Genomic DNA, 22,089 nt, shown 5'->3' on the forward strand with positions numbered 1-22,089 from the left:
TCCTCCAAGTTATTTACAGCAGCACACACAATAGTGAGCCTATGAGATCTATCCCTGTAAGGCGCTTACTTGAGAAACACTTACTTGGGAATAGGGTGCTCATGCGACTGCAATTCACTAAGCCCTATTTCCATGAACATTTGCTTCTAGCAAGCTTACATTCTCTGTTTTACTGCAGTTTACCAGGATTTAGGATATAATATGTATATGAGTTCTGTAATATGCACAAAGTGATCCTTACCCTCTCTGAAGCTGGAGTCACTGCACTGCTTCAACTTGCATGCGTCAACTGTTCCGTTGTTATTCACATTACTGTATAGACTGTTTTCCTACAAACGGAAAAGGCATTGCTGAATGAACTCTTGGGATCTAAGCAGGATCAGTTAATGACCAGGATAATAGCTGGTTTGTAGGCTAAAGACTAAGGGCGCTAAATTGGGCCGTGTAGCGCCCGTTTATTCGGCGCTACGCGGCCTCTCCGACATCCAAGATGGCGTCTTGGATGCGCACGCACGTTTCCAACGTGATGTGCACCAGATGCCATTTTGGTATAGGAGTTAGCGCACACGCAAATACCGACGCTGGAAGCATGTAAAGTAAGGAGAAAATGCGTGCAGTGTGCAACACTGATTTAAAGTGATAGACACCATTTTGGACCTTAACGGTCAACTCAACGCACAGTCTTAACCCCGACCATCTGAATGTGTCTTACAGTGATGGAAGGACCCCCCACCAACGTTATTTAAAGGGGCCATGCAGGTATTGCAGATTAGTTGCTGGATTATTGCTTCTGGCTGCTGGTGGAGTAGGAAGTGTTTATTAAAGCTTCCTATTCTTACTGAGAGTTCCTAGACTACATTTGAGAGTGGTTTGGCAAGTACTGCCTTACATGTTGGAAAGTTAAAACTGTGGTTGAACAACATTCCTGCCAACCATGGGCAGTCTGCTAGGGCTCCCATTGGACATTGAGCACGACTGGGAGCATGCAGAGAGGCCACGCGTAGCAGGTCAAGCTGCGAGGAGATGGAGGACGAGGAGACGCAGGGCACTGAGCAGGAAGCCCTACCGGGACCAATTCTCTTACCACAACATGACTGAGGAGGATTGCATCCGACGCCTCAGGTTCACCAAGGAAGCAGTGGCCAAGATGGTGCGGCCACAACTGCAGCCTCATAGCAGGGCAAGGATAGCATTGCCTATGGCTGTGAAGGTCACCATGGTGCTGAATTTCTACGGCTCGAGCGCATTTCAGGCCTCAGCTGGCGACATGTGCAATATCATGCAATGCATTGCTGCATAAGGGAGGTCACAGACGCACTGCACCAGATGAGGAACAGGTTCATCACCTTCCCTCTCCAGAGAGGAGCAGAATGAGCGAGTACGGGGGTTCGCTCTCATTGCTGGCTTCCCCTTGGTGCAGGGTGCCATTGACTGCACGCATATTGCCCTGCGTGCCCAGCACATCAACTCAGTCGTTTTTGTCAACCGAAAGGGCTTCCACTCCCTCAACGTGCAGCTGGTGTTCAACCACACTCATCGAATCATGGAGGTCGATGCCCGCTACCCTGGGAGCAGTCACAATGCCTTCGTTACGCAGCAGTCCAACGTGCAAGTCAAAGGCTGGCTACTGGGTGACAAGGGCTATCACTTCACACCGTGGCTCATGACACCAGTCAGGGATCCACGCACCGTGCACAGCAGGCCTATAATGAGAGCCACGCTGCCACACGCAACATCATGGAGCACACCATAGGCCTCCTCAAACAGTGCTTCCGCTACCTGGACTAGTCTGGAGGAGCCCTGCAGTACTCCTGAGTGGATGGGCAGATTCGTGGTGGTATGCTGCACAACCTCACCATCACGAGGGACCAGCCTTTGCCACCAATGATTGAAGAAGACCCTGAGCCAGAGGTGGAGGAGGAGGAGGCGGCTGAGGAGGAGGGAGTGGAGCCAGAAGAGGAAGTGGAGGAAGAAGCAAGGTTGCAACAGGAACACGCCTTGTCTGAAAGGGCTCTGTGTGATCGCCTGATCCTTGCCCGCTTTCAATAATGTGAACTACATCCCCCAACTCACCAACAGTCCTATACTCCCCACCTTTCTGCTCCCACAAGACAATCAAATCGCCCTCCATCTGATTACACATTGGTTTCCCTCTCAGCTCATTGCATAAATACCACCAAATGCAAAATCGAAGTTTCATTTATCAATGAGTAAATGAAATTATGCAAACATAACAGAACTATACACCCTTGTGCATTCCCTTAGTGCCTGTTGTTCGTGTACCTTTACCTATCCTAGTGTTCCTACGAGTGCTGGGTGGTGGGAGGCTGCTGGCCTTCAGTGCAGATGGCCTTGGAGGACGACCTCGAGCAGCGCTGGGCTGGGAGGACCCGGCTTCAGACTGTACCATCTCAGCATGGGCTGCAGCAGTTTGGCCTGGCTGGCCGATAGGCAACAACAGGGGCACTGGCGGAGTGGCAGGGGTGGGAGCAGACCTGCTGAGAGAGGTCAGCAGGTCTGACTGCCATGGCACCTCTGCCACTCTTCTGGAGCGGCGTCCCAGCAATCCTGGTGATCAGCTGGAGAATGGATTGCTGGAGTGCTGTGACGCCCTGGAAGCCCCGTTCCACAGCAGTCCCCAGACCTACGATAAGCAGCAGTCTGAGCTTCCAAGGCAGCAGTCAGACCTTGGATGGTAGATGTTTGTGCTGCAATGGAAGCTGTGACATCAGTCATCAGACGCTGCATCATGGTAGGTTCCACAGGTGCGCTGACGGAGGTGACCATCCGTTCCATGTTGGAAAGGATGGGCTCCAAGCTCTGCCCAAAGCCCTGTGCCAAGTTGGAGCTGGACTCCTCCATACTCCTTCTCGTTGTGCGCAGGCTTTCCAGTGCCTCAAGCATTTGGTGGTGCACACCCATCAGCCGTCTTCTGTAGCCTGGCCCATCGAAGTCCTCATCTGACTCCTCTGCAACAGAACTAGTGACTGACTTCGTCCTCCGATCTGGCACCTGTGGTATCCGTTCCCCCCGCCCCGGCTCCTGCGCACTTGTGCTCGGTGTCTCACCACGTGCAGATCCCTCCTCTAACCTAGCCTCTAAAGGACGTGCAGTGTCAGTCTCTGAGCTGGTGGAAGCTAGTGTCAGATCGAGTGACGGTGTGGCTTCAGTGTCCTCCTCCTCCTCCTGACGATGCCGCCACACATTCTTGGGTATCTGCAATGACAAAGGGAAGCAGGTTGAGTTGTGGAGTGGGGAGAGGAGCAAGTAAGAGATGTGTGCTGACAGCATCTGCAGCACGTGAGTCAGAAAAGATTATGGGAGGAGGGAGATGTGGAAAAGGAGGAGCATTAGAAATGCAGAGACCCCATTCATCAGGACCTCCAGCACGGCATGTTGTGAGGGCTGCAGCGACGGCCTGCCCAATGATCCGAAGCAATGACTCCTCTAGAGGTGGGGGGTGAGGACGTGTAAGCGTGCCCGTCCACCCTCAGGTCTCTCCTGCTGCCGGCTGTTAAGCGCCACCTTCTCCTGCAAGACAGAGGAACAGTGTGTCAGTGAGTATCCTGCAAGGTGTGTGGGTAATGTGCCTGTCGTGGTCGAATAGCTGCCAGTTTGTGTGACCTGTGAGTAGTGGTTGTGTGGCCTGCAAGTGTGGTACTATGTGCGGGTGAGATGCAGCATGCCGAATGCAGCATTGCGTATGGATGGGCAGTGTTTGTTGGTGGGTGGGTGACGGAGTGTGATTCGTGGTGCAGTTGGTAGGATGTGCCACATGACACTTTCACTCACTCACCTTGACCACTCGTGTCAAATCAATGAACTTCTTTCAGCACTGCACCCACATGCATGGTGCAATGCTCCTGGCATTGACTTCCTGAACCACAGCCTGCCAATGCCTGCGGAGCTGCAGTCTGGAGGGTCTCCTGCCACACTGCGGGTACATGTTGCCCTCCTTTCGTCCACCCCTTCCACCAGGGCTTCCAGTGCATCATCGGAGAAGCGTGGAATCCTCTCTCGTGCCGGTCCTGCCATCCTCGTGGCCATTTTTCCCTTCTCCTAGTAAGTTGCGTAACTGCCATTTGAAATGTGCACCTGCACCTTTAAGAGGTGCAGGCTGCTGATGATGTGCGCTGTGCATGCCCCATTTCCAACTTCCTCATTCTCCGTGCAGCCAGCGCTACCCACGCTGCTGAGAGGCTGCACGGAGATTTCATGATAAGTAGCAGGCAGCATGAAGTTCACATGCTGCCTGCATAGGGGCCATCGGGCACGGGGTACTAGCGCATCACACTACCCCTGCCCAAAAACGGCCCTGGTCGAATTTTTCACCCTAAGAACCAAGAAACGTGGGGTGGACAGTTTGAATCATTCGTGTTCCAATATAAGAACACAATAAATAAGACTCTACTTTTCTATTGTTCCAATAGGTTAGTCATATTTTGCTAATACTAGTTAATCTCCCATGGTATTACTGGTGGACAATTTGTTTTTTTTAAATTGCACGTCTCTCTTTTCCTGCAATAATCTCTGCTTGCCTCACACTCAAATTCTTTCCACCTCTCTGTGTCTCTTGGCTTTGCCAGCGGATCAATCACTGCCAATCTCGGTATCACCCTCCGGAATGTCCATTCACTTTCGAACAAGGCCCTTGCCATCCGTGCCTCCTTAAAAATCGACCCTTTGATCAAGCTTTTAGTCACCCTTCCTAATATTTCCAACTTTGGCTTGGAGTCAATTCTTCTCATTTCTCACACATTGACCTGGTTTTCTCTTACTCTTTTTCTGAATGTTTCCCAAGGCTTCCCTTGTTGCCCTTTCTCTGTCTATGGCTCACATGAATCCTCACTTTGTCATCTACTCGCCTGACTTTTTCCTTGCTCTTTCTCCCTTTGTGACGTTCCTTATGTCTGCTCAATCTTCTTTTATGTCTCCTATTCTCTGTACACCACTCACACACATCTCACGCTTTCTTTCTATACATTTCTCTAAATCCTTTTCCTCTAATCTCAGAGACCTTAAGGTAGACTCAGAGACTAGGGCGGGGGAGGAGACAGCTGGCCCTGGGCTGAGAAGAAACAGGGAGATTAAATCTTGGAGGATGCTGGGCTAGGCTGAAACTCCATCCTGGACCACATAATTCATCTTTTGCTGGCACATCTGGGAACTGCTGCAACATGCATGGATAAGAGAAAAACTGGGAGGGAGCAATAGGTCAAAATTGAAGTCAATGGGAATCAGGGGGAAAACGCTCCAGTGGTTAGTCATACCTAGCACAAAGGAAGATGGTAGTGGTTGTTGAAGGCCAATCACCTCAGCCCCAGGACACTGCTGCAGGAGTTCCTCAGGGCAGTGTCCGAGGCCCAACCATCTTCAGCTGCTTCATCAATCACCTTCCCTCCATCATAAGGTCAGAAATGGGGATGTTCGCTGATGATTGCACAGTGTTCAATTCCATTCGCAAATCCTCGGATAATGAAGCAGTCCGTGCCCACACGCAGCAAGACCTGGACAACATCCAGGCTTGGGCTGATAAGTGGCAAGTAACATTCACGCCAGGCAAGTGCCAGGCAATGACCATCTCCAACAAGAGAGAATCTAACCACCTCCCCATGACATTCAACGGCATTACCATCACCGAATTCCCCACCATCAACATCCTGGGGGTCACCATTGACCAGAAACTTAACTGGACCAGCCACATAAATACTGTGGCGACAAGAGCAAGTCAGGGGCTGGGTATTCTGCAGCGAGTGACTCACCTCCTGATTCCCCAAAGCCTTTCCACCATCTACAAGGCACAAGTCAGGAGTGTGATGGAATATTCTCCACCTGGCTGGATGAGTGCAGCTCCAATAACACTCAAGAAGCTCAACACCAACTAGGACAAAGCAGCTTACTTGATTGGCACCCCATCCACCACCCTAAACATTCACTCCCTTCACCACCGGTGCACTGTGGCTGCAGTATGTACCATCCACAGGATGCACTGCAGCAACTCGCCAAGGCTTCTTCAACAGCTCCTCCCAAACCCGCGACCTCTACCCCTAGAAGGACAAGGGCAGCAGGCACATGGGAACAACACCACCTGCACGTTCCCCTCCAAGTCACACACCATCCTGACTTGGAAATACATCGCCGTTCCTTCGTCGTCGCTGGGTCAAAATCCTGGAACTCCCTACCTAACAGCACTGTGGGAGAACCTTCAGCAGTTCAAGGCAGCAGCTCACCACCACCTTCTCAAGGTCTTTTAGGGATGGGCAATAAATGCTGGCCTTGCCAGCAACGCCCACATCCCATGAACAAATAAAACAAAAATCCCGACACTTCCTGACCAAGATAACAGTCAATACAGTATCACTCTTCCTCACTTGTACTAATGGACAGGGAATCAAGACAATGCTATGACATTCCCTTTCCCACACCACTGACATTTCCTTAGAGAGAAAATGGAGATACTGCATCAGCACTTTAACTTCTGTCCTCAGGCATTCCCTCACCTGTACTAAAAGAGACCTAACAGACACTACTAAGCAGTAGAGATTTGTAGTTTACCCGTCCACAGCAGTGCTTTGAACTGCAGGTGCAGGTTATTGGCCTCTCGATATCCTTGCGTTCGAAGACACGAACACGTGCGCAGGTCATCATACTCTCAAAATACCAGTACACTGGACCCTTTTCGTCAACCTTGAGTAGAGGTAAAAATAAAAGATAAAATTAAGATAAGCTTTACCCAGGCATTGAGAAAGCAAGGTTCACCTACTACAGGTAACCTTTCATTACTGAACGGCTTCTTAGATAATATATGCATATCACTGGCACATCCCTGAATGTCTGGAAGAGGATTTTTATGTCAGATATATAATTAGGAATGAACATAACAAGTGTTTGTTATTCAACATACTCCTGGAATAATTTTGCAAAGTTTATCTTTGAGCAGCAATACTGCTCTGGCCTTCAAAAGGAATAAATACAAGATCAGTAGAGATTGCCTCCTAAGAAGCAGGCAGTGGGAAAGGCCCTCAGAACTACATGGAGCCAATGCAAAGCATCTCATTCACTTCAAAATACAAACTTCTGCATTTACTGAGAGAATCCAGTAAACCTTATAAATAGATAGCCAATATGGGTTCATGAAGGGAAGGTCTTGCCCATATAAGGTTAAATCTCACGGGATCCAAGGTGAGGTAGCCAATTGGATACAACATTGGCTTGACGACAGAAGACAGAGGGTGGGTGTAGAGGGTTGTTTTTCAAATTGGAGGCCTGTGACCAGCGGTGTGCCTCAGGGATCGGTGCTGGGTCCGCTGTTATTTGTTATTTATATTAATGATTTGGATGAGAATTTAGGAGGCATGGTTAGTAAGTTTGCAGATGACACCAAGATTGGTGGCATCGTGGACAGTGAAGAAGGTTATCTAGGATTGCAACGGGATCTTGATAAATTGGGCCAGTGGGCCGATGAATGGCAGATGGAGTTTAATTTAGATAAATGTGAGGTGATGCATTTTGGGAGATCGAATCGGGCCAGGACCTACTCCGTTAATGGTAGGGCGTTGGGGAGAGTTATAGAACAAAGAGATCGAGGAGTACAGGTTCATAGCTCCTTGAAAGTGGAGTCACAGGTGGATAGGGTGGTGAAGAAGGCATTCAGCTTGCTTGGTTTCATTGGTCAGAACATTGAATACAGGAGTTGGGATGTCTTGTTGAAGTTGTACAAGACATTAGTTAGGCCACACTTGGAATACTGTGTACAGTTCTGGTCACCCTATTATAGAAAGGATATTATTAAACTAGAAAGAGTGCAGAAAAGATTTACTAGGATGCTACCGGGACTTGATGGATTGACTTATAGGGAGAGGTTGGATAGACTGAGACTTTTTTCCCTGGAGAGTAGGAGGTTTCGGGGTGATCTTATAGAAATCTATAAAATAATGAGGGGCATAGATAAGGTAGATAGTCAAAATCTTTTCCCAAAGGTAGGGGAGTCTATAACGAGGGGACATAGATTTAAGGTGAGAGGGGAGAGATACAAAAGGGTCCAGAGGGGCAATTTTTTCACTCAAAGGGTGGTGAGTGTCTGGAACGAGCTGCCAGAGGCAGTAGTAGAGGCGGGTACAATTTTGTCTTTTAAAAAGCATTTGGACAGTTACATGGGTAAGATGGGTATAGAGGGATATGGGCCAAGTGCAGGCAATTGGGACTAGCTTAGTGGTATAAACTGGGCGACATGGACATGTTGGGCCGAAGGGCCTGTTTCCATGTTGTAAACTTCTATGATTCTATCTAATTTACTGGTTTGAATCGTGGATGCGACAAAGGAGCTTGATAAGGGTACGGCAGTGGATGTGGTATACTTGGATTTCAATAAGGCCTTTGACACCAAAAAGGCTGGTACTGAAAATAAAAAAGCAGGAATCAGTGGAAATATTTTGCAATGGAATGTAATTGCTTGACCGATCGAACCCAGAAGGTAGTGGTACAGGGATTATCATCAGACTGGGAGACTGTTACCAGTGGCGTCCCACAGGGGTCTGTTTTTGGACCTCTTTTGTTTAATGATCTAGAGCTAGGGGTCACAAACAGTCTAGCTAAGTTTGCAGATGATACAAACTTAATGATGGTGGTCGACTGCAAAGCTGAACAAGATAAGTTACAGGAGGATTTGAATATACTTGGGAATTGGGCAGACAGGTGGCTGAATTACTGAAATAACCACATGAACCCAAATAGAGCTTTTTTTTAAAAAACAGAATATGTGGGTCAAAATCCTGGAACTCCCTTCCTAACAGCACTGTGGGAGAGACGTCACCACACGGACTGCAGCGGTTCAAGAAGGCGGCTCACCACCACCTTCTCGAGGGCAATTAGGGATGGGCAATAAATGCCGGCCTTGCCAGCGACGCCCACATCCCGTGAACGAATTAAAAAAAACATCGCAGAAGATGGGACTGAAGCAGCCCTGGAAAAACACTGAACAGAATTTTTCCATTTTGTGCTGTTAGTGGATGCATTTTGGAAACTAATCTAGTTATCTGCTACTAGCGAGCCTGATCAAAAGGTTGCCATTTTTCAATAACCATGCATTCAACCAGAATGTCCTGATTCAACATTTGTCTGCAGACCCACCCCAACTATAAGAGGAGATCCCTCCTGCAAGGCAGTGAGATTCTGCCTCTATGCACTGATGTTAGAGGACCACAGTTTGCAGGGCTAATATGGTATCGAGTTAAACCTTTCCCTTGCCCCATAGACCATTTATCCTTTAAATGGTCTATGGGGCAAGGGAAAACAAAGGAAACACGAACAATCTTCTGTGCCCAGCAAAAGGATAGACCGTCCAGCCTCCTGAATTACACCACCTCTGTGCTCAGACACAAAGGAGATGATGGTTTCCAGGAGGCCAACAGGTCTACCTCCAGATTGCCCAAACTCCTGAAAATGCCCTAATTTATATATTGCCAACCCACACATTTGTATCGTCAACATGGAGACTGAGGTGGTGCAGTGTCCAGAAACAGGGGTAAAGAAAAAAGTACCTTCCTTTGTGGTGCTCCCTACACTAACAACTTGCATTTATATAGCGCCTTTAACATAGTAAAACATCTCAAGGTGCTTCACAGGAGTGATCAAACAAAATTTGACCCCGAGCCACAGAGATATTAGGACAGGTGACCAAAAGCTTGGTCAAAGAGGTAGGTTTTAAGGAGCGTCTTAAAGGAGGAGAGGTAGAGAGACGGAGAGATTTAGGGGGTGAATTACAGAGCTTAGGGCCTAGGCAGCTGAAGGCATGGCCGCCAATGGTGGAGCAATTAAATTCGAGGATGCACAAGAGGACAGGATTGGAGGAACGCAAAGATCTTGGCGGGTTATAGGGTTGGAGGAGGTTACAGAGAAAGGGAAGGGCAATGCCATGGAGGGATTTGAAATCAAGGATGAGAATTTTAAAATTGAGGCATTCCCAGACTGGGAACCAATGTAGGTCAGCAAGCTATAGAGGTGATGGGTGAGTTTTGGATGAGCTCAAGTTTATGGAAGGTGGAAGGCCAGCCAAGGGAGCATTGGAATAGTCAAGTCTTGAGGTAACAAAGGCATGGATGAGGGTTTCAGCAGATGATGAGCTGAGGCAGGGGCATAGATTTGCGATGTTACAGATGTAGAAGTAGGCGGTCTTGGTGATAAAGCGGATGTGCGGTCAGAAGCTCATCTCAGGGTCACAAAGGATACGAATGGTCTCATTCAGCTCAGACAGTGGCCAGGGAGAGGGATGGAGACGGTGGCTAGGGAACGGAATTTGTGGCGGAGACCAAAGACAATGGGCATGATTTTAACATTGAGAAACGGGTGCGTTGGGGCATTCAAAATTGCAACCTTTTCAGACTCGCCTCCCAATCCGCCCAATTCTGGTTTTCACCGGGGCGGGATGAGGGGCAGGCGACCAACCCGCTCCCAGGAGGCAGGGTGGTGACTAAAACCTTTCAAGGAGGCTGTGGGCCTCCATTTTTGCAAATTTTGCAATTTCAACCTCTGGGGGCCAGGATTCCCAGGACTTCTCCTTCAGGCCACGTGAAAGGAGGCGAGAAGGCCCAAAACTGCAGGTAAGTGCCTTTCTGGCACAGCTTGTGGGCCCGGAGGAGCAGGAGTGCTTCCCCAAGGCCCAATAAGCCTAACTGCAACGACCCACCAATGATTGCGACCCCCCCCCCCTCAACAATCACGGACCACACCCACTCCGATCTCCGACCAGCCCCCCAACGATCTCCGAGCCCCCCCCGCCACAAACCATCGCGGACCCCTGATTCTGATACATGCCCCTCCCCCATGTGACACCAATGCCGACCGGTGCCCCCATGCCCACCCATGCCCCTCTTCCAATCCATACAAAGACTTACCAGAACACGTCCTCTCCCTGGCTGCTCTCCCGTCCAACTGAGGTCAGCTTGTTAATCAGGCCGGCCAGTCAGACGGCAAGCCGACAATAAAAAGGCGTCCTTACATCAAAATCGTACGGACATCTGGGAAACCCATACTTCCGGGTTTCCCGTCAGCAATTTGAACACCCCCCCGCCCCCCACCACCCACTTCCCGGCTCGAGGCCAAAATCATGCGCAATGGCTTCGGTCATCCTAATTTTAGTTGGAGGAAATTTTTGCTCATCCAGTACTGGATGTTGGACAAGCATTGTGACAAATCTGTGACAGTGGAGGAGTCGAGGGAGATGGTGGTGAGGTAGAGCTGAGTGTCATCAGCATACGTGTAGAACCTGACGTCGTGTTTTCGGATGATGTCGCCGAGGCGCAGCATGTGTGCATCACTGTGCTCACAGCACACATTTGCAGGTAATCTGCTGGTGGCAAATGCACAATATAAATGAGTCACACAAGTCTTACGAGCTTCGGAGAACTTATCAATTGGGTTAACTGATGGAAAAGTAAACCATGTTGGTCATGTGCATAATCTGCACAGATTGCCAAACAGCATTGCTAATTCTGAATTTGCATTTCTTGGAGGTAGTCTACATAATTTTCATCTCTTCTAAGTTTCTCTGCTTACCTCACAGGGCTTTGGTGAACTGGCAGGAGTCGACAACACTGTGTGCCCCTCGGTGGAGCCAGGTTCCTTTGGACTAAAGGGAGATTGCGGCTGGGACAAAGAAGGGCATTTGCTGATGTGACAGGACTCCAAGTGAGGTGCAATGTAGACAGGCTCAGGGTCCACCTCCCCCTCCTGGCGAACCCACAGAGGATACGATCGTATGGGTTGCTCTGGCTCAGGGATTGCTGCAGGGAAAAGGAAAACAAAAAATTGAAGTTGTTTTTCTCCTGTGAGCACACAGTGCATTAAAAAACTGAGTATTAAAAATGTTCAGAAGCTCAGACATTTGGTAAGGATTCTCCTTGTGTTTTAATGCTACAGGAACTTTGCTGGATCTGGAGGTTTCTCTGTTCAGAATTAATAGTAGCCACCTCCACTATACCAGAAGACTGGCATTACAACAATAAATGCACATGGCATGCATTAAAACAGATCCTATGGTCTTTGCTGGTATTTTATGTTGGCCCTGTTGCCCCCATAGTAGTAGGTACAATCAGTGGAGGATACATGATGGGAGACACAGAGGTGACAATAGCAACAGCAGCAGAAAGGGACAAAAAGGCAGCAATGTAAGCAACATAGAGTAACATGGTGGCAAAGAAGCAGACAAGACTAGGCCAGGAAGTGAAAAGCAAAAAGAGAAGATATAGATTCTAGCATATGGTCACTTAAGATTTTTAGTGTAAGGAGGGTGGTTGGACTGTTAGTGCATGGGGGAGGGGGAGGTTGGCATAATGAACGAAGGACCTGGCAAAGATGATGCAGGCCCAGATATCACATTGAGAATCCGACTGATATTGTCGTGCGACAAGAGTTGTCCAATAAATGCAAACTTGTTGTTATAAATATAAAGGCCAGATCTAGCTTGCAAACTTGACATTGTGAAAGTGTGAGATAATGTTTATTCAATAAATATGCAGATGTTTCAAAATGACTGTGCTGGACATGTTTGATCATGATTCTGCTTGACCCGACAGCGTTTTAATATGTAGCCCAGTCAATGGTTGTGGAATGTGAAACCAGCTCACGGCTGCAAAAGATTGGACAACCCTAGCCAAAATCACGTGGATCTGGAGTGGGACTTCAACCCATAACCTTCTGACTCAAGAGGTGAGAGGCACATTACATAATAGTTATTGGCCTCTGAACAAAAATTCACATGTGCAAAAAGTCCAACTGGAAGAGTTATAAAAGGCACATAGATTGAAATCTGTTTATATCTCATAACTTATTAAGAGTTCACAGCAAAATATTAAAAAGAAGTAAGTTTTTTGTTTTTTTTAAAGAATAGGTTGTCTGACATGTGAGCTGTTTCATTACTACTGCTGTAACTTGGTGCAACCTAGTAGGTTGCTGGAAGAACAGAAATCATAAATCAACAGGTGATTGCATGATCTGGCTTCTGAAGAAATGTTAGATTGGGGAATGTTGATGTACAAAGGGACCTGGGTGTTTTTTTTATTCGTTCGTGGGATGTGGGCATCGCTGGTAAGGCCAGCATTTATTGCCCATCCCTAATTGCCCTTGAGAAGGTGGTGGTGAGCCGCCTTCTTGAACCGCTGCAGCCCGTGTGGTGAAGGTTCTCCCACAGTGCTGTTAGGAAGGGAGTTCCAGGATTTTGAACCAGCGACAATGAAGGAACGGCGATATATTTCCAAGTCGGGATGGTGTGTGACTTGGAGGGGAACGTGCAGGTGGTATTGTTCCCATGTACCTGCTGCTCTTGTCCTTCTAGGTGGTAGAGGTCGTGGGTTTGGGAGGTGCTGTCGAAGAAGGCTTGGCGAGTTGCTGCAGTGCATCCTGTGGATGGTACACACTGCAGCCACTGTGCGCCGGTGGTGAAGGGAGTGAATGTTTAGGGTGGTGGATGGGGTGCCAATCAAGCGGGCTGCTTTGTCCTGGATGGTGTTGAGCTTCTTGAGTGTTGTTGGAGCTGCACTCATCCAAGCAAGTGGAGAGTATTCCATCACACTCCTGACTTGTGCCTTGTAGATGGTGGAAAGGCGTTGGGGAGTCAGGAGGTGAGTGACTCGCCACAGAATATCCAGCCTCTGGCCTGCTCTTGTAGCCACAGTATTTATATGGCTGGTCCAGTTAAGTTTCTGGTCAGTGGAGACCCCCAGAATGTTGATGGTGGGGGATTCATCGATGGTAATGCTGTTGAATGTCAATGGGAGGTGGTTAGACTCTCTCTTGTTGGAGGTGGTCATTGCCTGGCACTTGTCTGGCGCGAATGTTACTTGCCGCTTGTAAGCCCAAGCTTTGATGTTGTCCAGATCTTGCTGCATGCGGGCTCGGACTGCTTCATTATCTGAGGGGTTGCGAATGGAACTGAACACTGTGCAATCATCAGTAAACATCCCCATTTCTGACCTTATGATGGAGGGAAGGTCATTGATGAAGCAGCTGAAGATAATTGGGCCGAGGACACTGCCTTGAGGAACTCCTGCAGCAACGTCCTGGGGCTGAGATGATTGGCCACCAACAACCACTACCATCTTCCTTTGTGCTAGGTATGACTCCAGCCACTGGAGAGTTTTCCCCGATTCCCATTGACTTCAATTTTACTAGGGCTCCTTGGTGCCACACTCGGTCAAATGCTGCCTTGATGTCGAGGGCAGTCACTCTCACCTCACCTCTGGAATTCAGCTCTTTTGTCCATGTCTGGACCAAGGCTGTAATGAGGTCTGGAGCCGAGTGGTCCTGGCGGAACCCAAACTGAGCATCGGTGAGCAGGTTATTGGTAAGTGCCGCTTGATAGCGCTGGGCAATTTTCTACATCGTCGGGTAGATGCCAGTGTTGTAGCTGTACTGGAACAGTTTGGCTGGAGGCGCAGCTCGTTCTGGAACACAAGGCTTCAGCACTACAGCTGGGATGTTGTCAGGGCCCATAGCCTTTGCTGTATCCAGTGCACTCAGCCATTTCTTGATATCACATGGAGTGAATCAAATTGGCTGAAGACTGGCTTCTGTGATGGTGGGGACATCAGGAGGAAGCAGAGATGGATCATCCACTCGGCACTTCTGGCTGAAGATGGTTGCAAACGCTTCAGCCTTGTCTTTTGCACTCACATGCTGGACTCTGCCATCATTGAGGATGGGGATGTTTACAGAGCCCCCTCCTCCAGTTAGTTGTTTAATTGTCCACCACCATTCATGACTGGATGTGGCAGGACTGCAGAGCTTTGATCTGATCCGTTGGTTGTGGAATCGCTTAGTTGCTTCCGCTGTTTAGCATGCATGTGGTCCTGTGTTGTTGCTTCACCGGGTTGGCACCTCATTTTTCGGTACGCCTGGTGCTGCTCCTGGCGTGCTCTTCTACACTCTTCATTGAACCAGGGTTGATCCCCTGGCTTATTGGTAATGGTAGAGTGAGGAATATGCCGGGCCATGAGGTTACAGATTGTGCTGGAATATAATTCTGCTGCTGCTGATGGCCCACAGCGCCTCATGGATGCCCAGTTTTGAGCTGCTAGAGCAGTTCTGAATCCATCCCATTTAGCACGGTGATAGCGCCACACAGCACGTCGGACGGTGTCCTCAGTGCGAAGACAGGACTTCATCTCCACGAGTACTGTGCGGTGGTCACTCCGACCAATACTAATTCATCAGCTGAGGGAGGGCAGTAGGTGGTAATCAGCAGGAGGTTTCCTTGCCCATGTTTGACCTGATGCCATGAGATTTCATGGGGTCCAGAGTCAATGTTGAGGACTCCCGGGGCCACCCCCTCCTGACTGTCTATCACTGTACTGCCACCTCTGGTGGGTCAGGGCATACCCAGGGATGGTGATGAGAGTCTGGGACGTTGGCTGAAAGGTATGATTCTGTGAGTATGGCTATGTCAGGCTGTCGCTTGACTAGTCTGTGGGACAGTTCTTCCAATTTTGGCACAAGTCCCCAGATGTTAGTGAGGAGGACTTTGCAGGGTCGACTGGGCTTGGTTTGCTTTTGTCGTGTCCGGTGCCTAGTGGTCCGTCCGGTTTTATTCTTATTGTGACTTTTTTAAAGTGAGATTTTACAACTGAGTGGCTTGTTAGGCCATTTCAGAGGGCAATTAAGAATCAACCACATTGCTGTGGGTCTGGAGTCACATATAGGCCAGACCGGGTAAGGACGGCAGGTTTCCTTCCCTAAAGGGCATAGTGAACCAGATGGGTTTTACGACAATCCGGTAGTTTCCTGGCCACCATTACTGATACTAGTATTTTAATTCCAGATTTTTATTTAATTAATTGAACTTAAATTCCCCAGCTGCCCTGGCAGGATTTGAACTCATAACTCCGGATTGTTAGTCCGGGCCTCTGGGCTCGACAGACTGGATGTTTCCCCTGGTTGGGGGGTACAGAACGAGGGGTCACAGTCTCAGGATACGGGGTAGGACATTTAGGGCTGAGATGAGGAGAAATTTCTTCACTCAGAGGGTGGTGAACCTGTGGAATTCTGTACCACAGAAGGCTGTGGAGGCCAAGTCACTGAATATATTTAAGAAGGAGCTAGATAGATTTCTAGACACAAAAAGCATCAAGGGATATGGGGAGAGAGTGGGAATGTGGTATTGAGATAGAGGATCAGCCATGATCATATTGAATGGCGGAGCAGGCTCGAAGGGCCTAATGGCCTACTTCTGCTCCTATTTTCTACGTTTCTATGTTCAACTTGGATCAATGGACTAGCATTTTCGACTTTTACCCAGTTAACAAATGTTAGCTCAAAACCAAGTCCCCTGCATTAGATAATTAATGCTGACAAAACCACCAGTGTTGATGAAACAGGCACTAACCATACTCAACCACCTTCTTCCTTTTTCTCTTTTTGATTCTTGGTTTCCACTCGTCGTCCTCTGCCAGTGCATCGTAGAATATCAGATCTTCCCGCAGTGCCTTATTCAGCTGCTTCCTGCGTCTCCCAAATGTCTTCAGCACCAACACCTTGCGCTTCGGGCACTTGCAGCTGAACATGCACTCCGGCTTGCGGCAATGTGTGGGTGGCTGCTTCACGTGCGACAGACTGGAACAAATGCAACCTAAGCGGCAGAACTCGTTCTTACACAGTGGCGCCCTTTTAGGGATCACTCGACGCTTTCTTGATGAAAGTGTTCCCTGGGAGATGGCATGGAGAAAATGCATTTTTATTACTAACATAATCAAATAATGCATCACGCTCAATTAACTCAATTCAGGTGAACATAAATTTCATCTTAAAGGAAATGGTATCAGTACTCCTTTTAGAAAGGAGAGCAATCAGCTTAATGTCCTCTTGTTTTTCCTGTTTTTGTGGAATTGTTCCAGCAACAATCTAGCGCAGTCTCCTGCAGCACTGCTCCTCCCCTGCTAGCACCACAACCTCGATATCCTTCGACTGCCTAGCACAATTCTCCAGCTGACTCTCTGTGCGTCCCACAACACTCACTTCACCAGCTAATCTGTCAGTGGAGAAAGAAACAAACAGATACTGTTGCGAGCTTGTTTTCTTCTCACTCAGGCCCTGGAATCAATGGGAGTAATTTTAATCTAACTCGCCAGGAGGGAAACCCCGGGATCGTGTGGAACGCCGGTTTTACACCCAGCCCAATATTGCTCTCCGTTGGCTTTAATGGACAGTACAATCAGGCGGGGTGTAAAACCAGCGTTGCACCCGATCTCATCAGTTTGCTGACGGGCGAGTTAGGTTAAAATTGCTCCCAATGTGTGGAACTGCAATGGCAGCTGGAATATGACAGACTGCTCTAGTGCAAATGTAATTTGAAAGATAACCAATCAGAAAGTAGAAAACCACACACATTAGACATCGAAAAAACTGACAAATAAATACTTTGTTTAAAATGTAATTTTTGATGACATCTTCAGGGGAACTGAGTCTGAAGGAATTATTAAGCCTGACAGTCAGCAAACGGTGTATAAGCTACAGGAATACATTCGAATGTGATTAAAACCGTGGAATGTACCAAATAAATGGCATTAAAGATTTTTGTTCCTGGTGCGTGGCAACAGAATTAAAGGCTGCTGATGGAGAGAAAAAAAAAAAGAACGATGCCATCTTTCAGACCAAGTTAAACCAACATCTGCCTGTTAAGATGGATGTAAAAGATTCTACGGTACTATTCAAAAGAAGAGCAGGAAGTTCTCCCAGTGTCCTGAGCAATATTTATCCCTCAACCAACATCACCAAAACAGATTAACTAGTCATTTATCTCATTGCTGTTTGTAGTACTTTGCTGTGTGTGTTTGCCTACATAACAACAGTTCAAATGCAAGTCATTGCTCATTATGATCTTTGGCATATCCCAAGGATGTTAGGGAACTTGGGGAAATAAATAGTGATGTCTTGAGGAGTGTACATATTACAGAGAGGGAGGTGCTGGAAGTCTTAACGCGCATCAAGGTAGATAAATCTCCGGGACCTGATGAAATGTATCCCAGGACGTTATGGGAGGTTAGGGAGGAAATTGCAGGTCCCCTAGCAGAGATTTTTGAATCATCCACCGCTACAGGTGAGGTGCCTGAAGATTGGAGGGTAGCAAATGTTGTGCCTTTGTTTAAGAAGGGCGGCAGGGAAAAGCCTGGGAACTACAGACCGGTGAGCCTGACATCTGTAGTGGGTAAGTTGTTAGAGGGTATTCTGAGGGACAGGATCTACAGGCATTTGGAGAGGCAGGGACTAATTAGGAACAGTCAGCATGGTTTTGAGAGAGGAAAATCGTGTCTCACGAATTTGATTGAGTTTTTTGAAGGGGTAACCAAGAAGATAGATGAGGGCTGTGCAGTAGACGTGGTCTACATGGACTTCAGCAAAGCCTTTGACAAGGTACCGCATGGTAGGTTGTTGCATAAGGTTAAATCTCATGGGATCCCAGGTGAGGTAGCCAATTGGATACAAAATTGGCTTGACGACAGAAGACAGAGGGTGGGTGTAGAGGGTTGTTTTTCAAACTGGATGCCTGTGTCCAGCGGTGTGCCTCAGGGATCGGTGCTGGGTCCGCTGTTATTTGTTATTTATATTAATGATTTGGATGAGAATTTAGGAGGCATGGTTAGTAAGTTTGCAGATGACACCAAGATTGGTGGCATTGTGGACAGTGAAGAAGGTTATCTAGGATTGCAACGGGATCTTGATAAATTGGGCCAGTGGGCCGATGAATGGCAGATGGAGTTTAATTTGGATAAATGTGAGGTGATGCATTTTGGTAGATCGAATCGGGCCAGGACCTACTCCGTTAATGGTAGGGCGTTGGGGAGAGTTACAGAACAAAGAGATCGAGGAGTACAGGTTCATAGCTCCTTGAAAGTGGAGTCACAGGTGGATAGGGTGGTGAAGAAGGCATTCGGCATGCTTGGTTTCATTGGTCAGAACATTGAATGCAGGAGTTGGCATGTCTTGTTGAAGTTGTACAGGGCATTGGTGAGGCCACACTTGGAATACTGTGTACAGTTCTGGTCACCCTATTATAGAAAGGATATTATTAAACTAGAAAGAGTGCAGAAAAGATTTACTAGGATGCTACCGGGACTTGATGGTTTGACTTATAGGGAGAGGTTAGACAGACTGGGACTTTTTTCCCTGGAGAGTAGGAGGTTTCGGGGTGATCTTATAGAAGTCTATAAAATAATGAGGGGCATAGATAAGGTAGATAGTCAAAATCTTTTCCCAAAGGTAGGGGAGTCTATTACGAGGGGGCATAGATTTAAGGTGAGAGGGGAGAGATACAAAAGGGTCCAGAGGGGCAATTTTTTCACTCAAAGGGTGGTGAGTGTCTGGAACGAGCTGCCAGAGGCAGTAGTAGAGGCGGGTACAATTTTGTCTTTTAAAAAGCATTTGGACAGTTACATGGGTAAGATGGGTATAGAGGGATATGGGCCAAGTGCAGGAAATTGGGACTAGCTTAGTGGTATAAACTGGGCGACATGGACATGTTGGGCCAAAGGGCCTGTTTCCATGTTGTAACTTCTATGATTCTATAAAAGGCACTATACGAATCCAACTTCTTTCCTTATGTGGAATACTCAGAGAATGGGCTGGTTTAGAAGCCACATGCTCGCATGGTTACTGTGAGGCACCAAACTCTCCAAAAGGTCAGCATGATATAATTTCTCCCCACTAAGGTTGCCTATTCTTGTGTGTTCAGGTTGAAGAAACGTGAAAATTAGCACATTCTATAATTAAGATCATGTAATCAGCAGAAGACTGTATTTGTTTAACAAAACAAACTTCCAACATATTAGCTTTTGGAAGTCAGTTAAGATATTGCCTCTTTTTGTCCCAACTGCACCTAACTTGATCAATAGCAATTACAGTGGGTAACACTGCGGTTGCTTATTGAAAATGGAGGTTAATCTCCTTGAGACTCATTACTGGATTCTTCTAGCCCTTTGTTAACACCCTGTTCCCTAGTTTTCCTTCAATATAAAACTGAACCGGTACCTGTGCTGTTAGTAGAGTAACGAGGGATGCCTCTGCACGTTCCTCTGTAATGTAAGTCCTCGGCTTCCCCTCCCAGAGGGCTCCATTCTCCAGATCCATCAACTTTATCTGCTTTTTTGATAACCCAGGGGGTCTCACGAGTGCGGAAGAGAGCCGCAGACTGGAGCTTTTAGCTGGTGGGCTGGCTGGTGTTGAGGTTGCTTTTGCACTGCTTGCAGACTTCTGCTCTTTGCTGGCCGAGTTGGATCCCATTACTTTCCCGCTCTGTTTGGTGGCTTTGGAAACAGAGCCAACTGAAATAGATTGTGGGGAAAACAAAACTCGACTGGACGAACGGGGTGCTCCACGGGTGGCCTGGGGCGCCTGGTGTTTTAATACACTATCCAGTGTCCGGACATAACTGGAACTTTTGGTGGGCATCTGATACACAACTTTTGATGTTTTACCAATGCACAGAGCAGCCCGTTGTTTGATGATTTTCTCTTCGTTTTCTAGGTATTCATCCAGTTTGTCACTTAGGAAGGCAGAGCGATTTTTCATGGAGCTTTCCAGGCTGGTACCTGGAAGAAACCCCAAAACATTAAAAATCAGATCATTTGTTACTGCGGTTAAGTCAAAATGAATACACATCGACCGAAGTACAGTATTTCAACTAAGCTGTCCCATCATCCTCCTCACCACCACTGTCTGGTGGCAGGTGTGCAACTCTAACATGCCTGCTGTCATATACTGACGGGTTGCTTTGGGAAAGCGTTGACTTTCAATGATAAAGCCTACATGAATTAAAAAAACAAACAGCACCCTTAGTTACTATCGTGTATCTGCAGGCACCCCTGTTCAAGAGATGCATCGGCATATACTGCTGAAAGAATAAAGCCCACAGAGTAAACACAGCATTTCTTCCTTTACGGCGAACTCCTGCTGTTATGCCCAGTGAAATACAAATGTTATGGCCTAAATATTCGTGCGCGCCCATTTTAGGGAGCGTCGGGGGCACAGGGTTCAATCCCTGTGCCTGAATGGTGAGGCCTAAGGTGACCCTGATATTGCGCCTCATTTCCATAGAGCCAGCAAGCTGAAAAGAGCAACAGGCAGCTCGCTGGCGAAGCGCAATGGACGATCCGGCTGCTGCCGCCCTCAGGTAAATGAGGAATGGGGAGCGGTGATCAGGTTGGGAGGTGGCGGTTGCCGGGGGTAGTGCTGGCCAACCGGAGGCGAAGGGTGGGGGAAAATCGCCACGATTTTGGGGGGGGGGGGGGGGGGGGGGGGGGAGAAAGAGAGAAGAGAAAAGAAATCGGTATCGATTGGGATGGCCGGCAGTGGCCCGTGTTCTCTGAACGTGGAATCGGGAGAAGCACATTGTCGATAATTTTAAAGTTTGCCGCCTGTGCACTAATGTGCTGGAGTGGATTGCCTGTCTTTTATCCAGCCCGCCCAGTTTTCGTTTCACTGATGACAATGGAGTGAAAATCGGGTGGCTTCTACATGGAGCTGGATGATCTGCTCCCCCAGGTTGCGAGTTGAAAGTTACCCCTGTTAACTTTACACGGTCATAGGGGAGCGCCTCTCTATAAACTTACTTGCTTCAGTCTTTTTGGAAGCAGACACCCCTGACTGCTGTCCAAGTTTTTGCTTCCAGCCCTTCAGCTTTGTGAAATCATTAGTTTTTCCTGTTCTGGAAACAAAGGGAATTTCTTCTTCTGCAGAATGTTCATAGAATTAAAAAAAAAATTAGGAGACCACACCAACTGCAATCACACAACAATGTCAAATCTAAAAACTTGTGCATCAGCAATAGCCACTAATAAATGTTGGGGAGGTGAGGAAGAGTAAAAATTAAAAATAAGCTTCATCACGAATCAATTTGCTGGCAATTTTAAGAATCTGGATTTACAGCTGATTTGGAACAACGGCTGTAAGGGCCAAGCATCTCCCAGAGAAACACTGATAAAATGGAAAAGGGGGCATAATCCCTTTCTGTGTGTTTTTTTTTAAAAAACAAAAGTGAGCAAAGTGAGGAAGAGTAAGAAGAATCTACGGCTGAGTCAACTCTCAAATACCACCTAACACTGGGTT

General features: G+C 47.8%; 1 protein-coding gene across 4 annotated transcripts in view; it reads right to left on the minus strand.

The window, feature by feature from the left end:
• The window catches only part of mgaa (MAX dimerization protein MGA a), an 83,474-nt gene that overhangs the window by 38,265 nt on the left and 23,120 nt on the right, over window positions 1-22,089 (minus strand). For all 4 annotated transcript variants that reach the window (XM_067991224.1, XM_067991223.1, XM_067991221.1 and 1 more), the window contains exons 7-12: window positions 21,594-21,713; window positions 20,014-20,573; window positions 16,376-16,694; window positions 11,554-11,780; window positions 6,556-6,687; window positions 242-329 (exon numbers count right to left, since the gene is read on the minus strand). In XM_067991224.1, the coding sequence (XP_067847325.1) occupies window positions 242-329; window positions 6,556-6,687; window positions 11,554-11,780; window positions 16,376-16,694; window positions 20,014-20,573; window positions 21,594-21,713 (1,446 nt within the window). The remainder of the gene's footprint in view (window positions 1-241; window positions 330-6,555; window positions 6,688-11,553; window positions 11,781-16,375; window positions 16,695-20,013; window positions 20,574-21,593; window positions 21,714-22,089) is intronic.

This window comes from Heptranchias perlo, chromosome 10 (assembly GCF_035084215.1).
Source record: "Heptranchias perlo isolate sHepPer1 chromosome 10, sHepPer1.hap1, whole genome shotgun sequence".
NCBI classification, from domain to species: Eukaryota; Metazoa; Chordata; class Chondrichthyes; order Hexanchiformes; family Hexanchidae; genus Heptranchias; species Heptranchias perlo.